The following is a 9,206-nucleotide window of genomic DNA, read 5'->3' on the forward strand; positions in this document are numbered from 1 at the left end:
CGTTCCAAACAATGGTGGTTTATTTTCTGACAATTTGACAAAGTCATGATATAGCTTGCCTTGGAAATACCAATACTACGAAAAACACATAGCTATAAATGGTTTCAATTAATTAATGCTAAGAGATTTCTTTTTTATGAATGCCATTATTCACCACGGAAAATGTTTCTTTGTCAAATGATGTGCATTTTAATGGATTTTTCAAACCAATCCTGATTTAATGTAGCATATAAAAATAAGGACTTTTGTTGTATGAACTTGCAGCTTTCCTTGTTAGTCATCACACTATACACAGAGCTAGCTGCTGATATTTACACATTTTCATATTTACCATTTTACACATTTCATTTACTTCCTTTACTAACTATCCCGAGCAGTACAAAGAGATAAACAAAAAAAAAGAAAAAAGAATGTGCCTTTAAAAAAAGAGACAACTTAGCAAGTTTTAGTGAGATCAGATTAATGCGTATAAAAATAAAACTTGGAACTTGTTGTGGTCACCCGACTTTACCTTCGAAGAGCAGCGGCTCTCCAACCAGTTCTTTTGTGAATGCATTTACAGCATTGTCACTTCATCAAACCAGTGTACTCCTTTTGGACAGGCTGTTCCACGGAATTAGAAAATAAGTTTTATGGTTTGGACCCTTAGGCACTCCGTACAGCAGCAGGTGCAGATGGAACATCTTTAGGTAAACAGAAGAGAACATGCACATTATTGACAGTTTTCCAGAACTTGTCCTCATTCCAATAGCGGTCTTTAACAGTACTCAAGTACTTTTTTTATTAATTTTTTAAAAATAACAGCCCCTCTCATCCTCCACTTTTGGCATGCAAGCAATTAGGTTGGGATTCTTTTTTTTTCACGACATGAGCTGAACCTGTGAGCGGTGCGGTCGTGATCCTGCTCTCCTCTAGTGTAAGGAAATGGCCTCTCCTCGGCTGCTCCGGGGCCCCGCCACCAGGCCCGTCTGTCTCACACGTCAGCACATGAATGGGGCCTCTGCAGCCCTTGAGGTGGACCTGGATACAGTCCTAGTGAAGGACACGAGGAGACACAAAGCACTGCTCACTGCTGGCCTCCATATCATGGTGCCATCCATCTCAGATAAGTACTTGTATACTTATTGACTTAGTACGTTTCAAATGAGTACTAAGTAAATAAATACATTTAATTTTAAAGAAGAAAAAAGGCCAAAAAAAATCTGATGTTCGGTGATGTCCTGCCTGAAATCACAAGTTAAGGTTTCTTAAAATCTGTGGAAATTGAATCTACAAACAAATGTAGCATATTTCTTATTCCTTGTGTCAATATGTTTTCTCAGTCATCTTGGTTCACAGCCCCAGTCCAGTCCATTTCTCTTGGGATTACCTCAGTGGGTGTAGGCACCTCCAGTTTGGTCTCCTCTGGGGCTTTGATGGCTATCACAGTCTGATCATGGAAGGCTCCGATCTGACAGATATCTTCGTATGTCACATAAGCAGAGGTGAAAAACAGTTAAGGACAATGCATGAAATCTCTGACGGAGAAAGACATCTCTGCAGTACTCAATTCCAAATCAGCCAATTTGTCTAGCACATATCTGTATTTTTACTCATGCAGTTCTTGTCCAATAATTGTTTTTTTTTCATCTGAAACAATTTATGATATACTACACACACACACACACACACACACACACACGTGAACACTACTGCAAGGATTACACAAAATCATCTACCCTCGGAGCATCTGTAACATTAACGCACACAACTCATTGTTTAAAGAAGTAAAGAAATTCTGGTCTATCTTTGATATTCCTTCCATCCTAATGGATAAGTATGACAGCTCATTCCACAGTAAGATTCTGGCCCTGGTTTCCTTCCATCTGCATGACCCTGTATGAAGGAGAATCTACAGGCTGCAGCAGAACTAGAAGTTTGGGAGGATATTTAGCATTCTCTTTGAGGTCCGTCAGGGCAAAGAGCTGTTGAGCACAGTCTTTGATGAGCCAGTCCAGAGCCTCCTCCATGGTCTTCAGGTTTAGCAGATCAAGCTTTACCTTGGTCTTCCACTGGCCTTTGAAACAACTAATGGGAGTCGGGCCCCTTGGATCAAAGGAGAGAAAAGAAAAAGTTTAACTGCACTTCACACATATATGCAGAGAATTGAAGGATAACTCATTTAAAATGCAACTATACTTCACTCTAATAAGAGTAGGAAAAGTAAGAAAGCTCATTTCTACTTCGTAAATGAGCACAGAAGGGTAATATAAAAATGTCATCTCTATCGTGATAAATATTCACATCACACTCTTCTGGGCACATGGTGCAACACTGTCAAAATAAAACTGCTGATTGTATAGGTCACATTTCCTTATATCATTATGCCATTTTAAAGCAATTGTTTAATCAATCATCTTATTGTTATCTTAAACGGCTTGTTTCTGTAAATGCTAGCTCGCTCCCAATTATCCATATCCTTTTAAAAATAAGGCACTACTGTTTTGCTTGTGCATAATGTATTTGTATTGTTGCAATCCCTCCTAAAAGACAGGATCAACGTAGATCCATCACATGAACCAAGAATAGCTGGGTCTGTACTTACACCCACTGGATCTTATTTTTTGACTTCTTTGTGATGAGTTTAATCCCATCTAGCACATTTGTGATGTCATAGACCCTCCTCTTGCGTGTCCCTAGTTTTTGTGATGCCTCGTTAAGGTCGAGAATTCCTTCTGGAGCAGAATGAAGCAGATCCATGAAGCGCTTGGTAAGCCGCCCGAGTGTTACTTCAGCGCGATCAGAAAGCCCTGAAAAAAAGCATGGCATCTGAACATATGTTCCCCATCTGTTTAGCAGCTAAACTAATTCAAAAGTGGGCAAATTTTGAAGGAAGTTCATATGAACACAATAACACTGACAGAGAGGTTTAAATATAGAAAGCAGTTACTAAAAAGTGATGTCACACGATTTAAAATGTGCAATCATAATTTATACCTTGCCTTGCTGGACCATGTTTTTGTCCCATGGAACTGTTGAGAGTTTCATGACTAAAGCAAGAGAAACAAATCAAACATAAAAAGAGACATTTAAAAATACATAAACACATTTAACAAATGTAAGACTTAAAAGGACTGACATGTCGTTTCCTCACCCCCATAGGAACTTACAGTCTAGCAAGCCATTCCTGCTCTGCTTCATTATCCATACACAGGGGGCCATCTTCTGTATTATCACAGTCTTCATCCTCGCCCTCTTCATTCTCATCATAATCATCGTCGTCGTCATCACAATCATCATCAGCAGCAGCAGCAGCAGCAACTTCAGTCTGTAGACAACCAAAGTTTCAAACAGGAGGTTATTTTTAAAAATCGTCTGCGGTGAATTTATGTGAATTGTTAAAACTGATTTTAATTAAAACTCCTTACAACCACTTCAGGTAGGTCCGAGTGTTCTTCGTGCTCATCAGGTGAGTTACATCCGCCTGTGCTCAGCGATCCTTCTAACGGAGGCATGATAGGAACCGCGTCGGGGTTTATACCAGTAGGTGTGATGTGTTCGGTCAGAAAATGATCCTCACATATCTGGTATTTATCCGTGGGCAACCGGTCCGATTCCCGTAAAGCGGCGAGCCACACTTTGATGCGGGCCTTATCTGTGGGAAAACTGAAAAATCGTTTTCGGGGGCGATTTGGTACCTCCCCCGGCATTAAATCGCTTTGGTTCTGGCATTCTTTTACCACGCATTTCACCATGTTCGCAAAACTGAAGAAGACGTGTAGCCACGTACATTAATTAAATCTGTTTATTTACGCACGTTGATAAATACGCACATCGAGACAACTCGAAGTGGCCATCTCGCGTGAATATTAATGGACCAATGAAGAACTCGGAAGGAGACGTTCTTCTTCTACCTGCTCTTTGCATTCCCCCCCGAAACACATTGCTACCACCTCGTGGACCGGAGAACTGAAGGTTTTTTTTTTTTCACAATTATTTTTATTTCCAAGTAACAAAAACAATCCTTAAAATGGGGCATAATTATGTTTAATTGTGTAATGTAAAACTGCAACAATGTAACAGTAAAATTGGGTCTGGAACATCATTTTTCAACCTAGTCTTCGGGTCCAACTAGGCAATCCTTATTTTTTGCTTTGTTCCTGCTTCCAACATACAGGAGCTAAGCCATTAAGAACACTGGCTATATATGAAATCGAATACTTACATACTAGATTTCAGTATGACCAAATGATTAGTATGTTCACATTGCAAAAAAAATGTATACTTAACAGAGCGCAGATGCAATACAGAATTTTCCGAAAACGCTGGTGTGCCGTAGAGGACACTTGTTTAAGCCCATCATACACCACAGAAAGGAGGATGTGTTTTGTTGGTTTCTTTGTTATTTAAATAGCGAACACACATCAGCTCTGGCTGCGTGCAAAGTACAAACCTAAAAAAATACTACATATGTTTAATTTTAATTTACATTTAATGCCCTTACTGAGCAAAGAAAACGGTGACAAAGGCAAAGGGTCGCTAAGACCTGTAAGAAAATCACTGTAAGAAAACATGCACTGTAAAAGATGTTCAGTTATTTAATTTAAACATTTTGTTGAACTTGAGAAGTTAAGTAGCACCAATCATTGTTCTGTCAGTTTGGTATTAGACGTTTGAAGAACTCAAAAAGCATTAAGGTTACTTTTTAACTTTAAGATAAATCAAATCTTTTTCACAGTATGGTCATGTTTATACAATGAGAAAAACTATCAAGCTATTTTAAGGATCTAAGATAGGTAGTTTTAAAAAATGGTCAGCATAGATGGTACATGACCTTGTCTAACTCAGAAAATTGTGCTTACTCTGTAGAGAAACAGCTTTATTTAATATCATGAAAGGCTATGGCTACACTTTTGACAGACATGCCTAATTTAACACCCAAGTTTTTTTTTTTATTATCTTGAAAATTACTTAACAATAAAATATTAAAGAGGGATTGAATAACCTCCTCAACACAATTAGCAAGCTCAACAATCAAATATGTATCAGTGGTCCTCTGCCTGCAGGGAGAACAAATATATTCTCAAGGCTACATGGATTAAACACTTGGCTAAACAAAAGCTATAGGTCAAACAGCCAAACTTTTTTTGACAACTTTGAATTGTTTTTTTGGGGAGAGATAATTTTTTAGGTGAGATGGATTGCCCACAAACAAGAGTGATGCCAAAACTCTGACAGAGAACTTAATTTTCTCGTTGTGCAATTTGACCACCTCCATTAGTGGCGATGCATTGGCACAAACACCCAAGGAGTTCATTGTATCAGTGGATATTATCAGTCCAGAGCCACAACATCTTACCCACACCGTGTGCCTGCTGACAGAGTTGCAAACTTTGGACAAGGGCCACGATGATGACTTAGCTTATCAGCTTCTGGGGACACCACAACCCTGTGAGGACTCTACATTGTTCTACTTCTCAACAACCCGCTCACCCCACCCAAACCTCCAAGCAACAGCGAAGAAGCTGGTATCAGCTGGGACAAGGCTGTCCCTTTCCCTGTCAGTCAGCCCTCACGTACCGTGTAAAATCAGCCCAGCTGCTCCTCTGCCCTCATCTACTGCCTCATCTCCACTTCCATGCCACAGACCTTCCTCTAAGAATCCTAAAACTCCTCCACCACCTGTAGATCAAAGAAAGAGACAAGCTCCTCAATCACAGGAAAAGCAGCTTTACTCTCTACCTCATCACCAACAGGAGCCCCACCAACATCCGCAGTTCTTCTCAATATTAGCTCAAATTAGCTCTCAGATCACTCACAAACAAGTCTCATTTAATTAATGATTTTATTAAAGCCCACAGGCTTAATTTTATGCTTTTAACTGCAACATGATTAAACTTATGTAGTGCCACAACTATATTAATTGAGTCAGCACTTCCAAACTTCCACTATAAATGTTTCTTGTACCAGCTGAAAAGGTGGAGGTACAGTCACATCCAATCAGTTGCTACATCAGCATTTTATCAGCTTTATCAACAAGATCAGAGATTTCCTGACAAAATCAGACCTAGAGAAACTCATCCATGCTTTTATCTCTAGCTGGGTTGATTTCTGTAATGGCCTCTCAACAGGACTCCCAAAAAAGACAATCATACAGCTTCAGCTGCTTCAAAATGTAGCTGCTACATTTTTATTAATCAGATTTAATTTAATTCTGGTTTTATATTTTTAATCTGTAATTTTATTTCTTTAAATGAACTTAATTCATTTTAACTTTAATAAATAGCATTTGTAACATTTAATTTTTTTTAATTTATTGGCAAAGTCTGTCCTGAGGTGATAGATTTCAGGTTGTAATAAACTTTGCTATTCTTCTATATCTTATTTGAAGCACTTTCAGTTACAGCTGTGTATGAAAAGTGCTATACAAATAAATGTGCTTTGCCTTGCCTTGTCTGTAGGACTGATGTTGTGGTGTGGCTGTCTACTGGCAGCATGGTCGATTCTGAGGCAATCTGTAATACTACATGGGGGGCTGGAGCTAGAACATTCCTCTCAACTGACTGCAGAGTTGATGCAGGGGCGTAACCTTCAAGATGGGCTTAAATGGTACACAGTATATGATTTAAGCATACAGGTGTTCCAAATACACCTACAGTATATTTTATTATTAAGTAAAAAAAATATATATCATAAAAAAAAATAATTTTAAATCAAAATGTTGGAACCAAGAATTCCTTCACATTTGTTAAGGTTTACTTCAAGACCAGATGCTTGAGAAAAATAAAAACAAAAAACTATCGCCTTAAGTGCTTTACAAACATTTTTGACTCCAGTTGTGTAATGGCACAAAATCTCAGGGTTTCTGAAAGCGTCCGACTGGCTTTAAGTCGATATATGTGATGATTTATAATGCAGGTCAAAAGAGCTGCAATTGATTAAATCCCTTCATTTGGAATGCCCTGCAACATCATCACACAGAAGACATTATGTCTGTCATGATTTGTTGTTTCTCCTGACAGCTGGGCCATTACACCGTTTCTTGTTTGTTAATATGGCTTGCAAATGACTGAAATGTATGTTCTGTACTGTACTGAACCCTATGTAATATCGAAACTATATTTTGCATGTAAAACTTATATCATTAATGTTAGCTAAACAGTTTGGTTTAGCCAATATTTACCTCAGGACAAATAACATCAGGTAACCAGGAACAAGTTAACAATTTAAAGTCTTTTCTGGCTAACTTGCAGATTTCTGAATGTATTACCTCTACATCATTAATAGTTTTCAGCAAAAATGATTAATAATACTCACATACATAAGTGAAGTCTGACATACAACCATTTATGTAACAATCTGCAGGCACTGGCATTGATAAGGTGTTCTTTGTCCTAACAAGCCCTTAGCTGGCCTGTAGTTGTCTCTTACTGCTTACAAAAAATGCAGCATGGATTTGTTTTTCAATCATGGATTTGTTTCACCTTAGACATCTTAAAAGGCCCATATCCTACATTTTTTAATTTTATATTTTTCCTTGATGTCCACTTACAATATTCACATAGATTTTCACGTACATGTTCCAAAAACATAATCATAGTTAAAACATAATCATAACAACCATTTTCTGACCTCTTTTTATCCCTTAGAATTAAACAGGTTATTTCTGGTGCTACATCTGTTAGATGGATATAAAAGATAAATGAACTCTATTCTGATTGGTTGCCCTATACTGTGTCTCATTCAAAAAGCACTCAGAGCTGAAACACCTGAGAATGGCACTGTAAGTGGGTAGAGCTAAACTGCTGTAGGCTGAATAAATGGACAAATGTGTTTGAACTTCTGACATCGGGGAAACGGTGATTTCAAAATGGGCTAATCTTAATTTCCATAAATGGACTTGGGGAGTGATTGGTGTGTTTTGAAACTTACAATACTTATATATTCTTTATTTCAATAAAATGAAGGAGAATCAGTTTTCCATGATAGTGGAATCGCCTAATATCTAGGTGGATCGAAACTGAAGTATTAATACTTCTGATCCTGGCTCATCCAAGACTCTATTTTGGCATTAAAGTATATTTTATATATTTATTTGTTTGTCAGATTGAACGTTTACCCTATCTACTAATGAAATTTAGAAATAAAATTAAAAAGAAATACGGTTCAGGTTAGGAACTACTTCTCCCTCTACGCCCCTCTCCAGTGAAAAAACAGGGACACATTACTTTGACGGCAAGAGCATGAGCAGATCCTCTCTGAGCAGACGTGCCACTAAACACGGGGGATTCGCAGGTTCTCAGAAATATGTTTCCAAAGGCATGGGGCTTGGACGCTGCCAGGGATTTTGGGCCTCATGAAGAGATATCACAGTGGGAGCCAATAAAAAATGCCCCTAATGTTCTGATAGCTTTTAGGGCCTTTGCCCATTGCAAGCCCTTGGAATAGTCTTTACTCTTCTCCCATATGGGGCCCCTGATGAGGGGGCTACTGATCTAATAAAAAGAAGAACAGACTGAAAAAAATCATATCATTTCATAACAAAACTCTCTATATAGCGTAAATCTATGTAGATAATTTATGTGTCCTTAACTCAAAAGAAGGTTTAAGTACACATACATTATGTAGCGACATTTGCCTAATACTATATGAGGTCAAAGTGCTTGTGTTTATTGACTTCTCAGTTGATAAGAAAAATAACTCAAACTTTATTGAGCATTACTGATAATTGAATTAAGATGTTTTATAATTGTATTCTTATAAACAAAAAGCAAAGAGAGAACTCTATTCTGATATTGGGATGTTAACCTTTGCATTTGAAAAGAAAATCTGTGGTGTTGCTCATCCCTAGTAATACCTGTGACTAACACCTCTGCTAATACTACCAGTTTGTGTCAGAACATTCAAAGGGTCTAGGACTACATAAACTAATATTTTCATCTTCTCAGAAAATGTACTAGTGGTTTATTTAAAATATTACCATTAAACTATAAACATGATATAATGTCTTCCTTTGGCTTGACATCAGAGTATCTTTTGTTTTGTATTTTTAATTCACATCATAAATTTCATAATCTCTGTAATTTAGTCCAAAAATAATCTAGGCCTATTAAATATAGGCTTGTTCATCACACAGTAACATTAATTATCCATTGTTCTCACATTAAAATAAGACAGTTTTTTCCCCAAATAATAATTATATATATATATATATATATATATATATA

At 37.5% G+C, this 9,206-nt stretch overlaps 1 protein-coding gene across 1 annotated transcript; it reads right to left on the minus strand.

Annotated features, from left to right (window-relative positions):
• Positions 1 to 165: 165 nt before the first annotated feature.
• Positions 166 to 3,898, minus strand: e2f6 (E2F transcription factor 6). Its single transcript, XM_026998951.3, has 8 exons — positions 3,408 to 3,898; positions 3,150 to 3,307; positions 2,977 to 3,029; positions 2,585 to 2,789; positions 1,930 to 2,085; positions 1,370 to 1,484; positions 879 to 1,032; positions 166 to 683 (listed from the first exon to the last, which is right to left on the minus strand). The coding sequence occupies exons 1-8, from the start codon at positions 3,732 to 3,734 to the stop codon at positions 646 to 648; spliced, it is 1,206 nt and encodes a 401-aa protein (XP_026854752.2). The 5' UTR covers positions 3,735 to 3,898; the 3' UTR covers positions 166 to 645.
• Between the last annotated feature and the right edge of the window lie 5,308 nt (positions 3,899 to 9,206).

Source organism: Electrophorus electricus, chromosome 7 (assembly GCF_041902795.1).
Source record: "Electrophorus electricus isolate QZ-2024a chromosome 7, ASM4190279v1, whole genome shotgun sequence".
NCBI lineage: Eukaryota > Metazoa > Chordata > Actinopteri > Gymnotiformes > Gymnotidae > Electrophorus > Electrophorus electricus.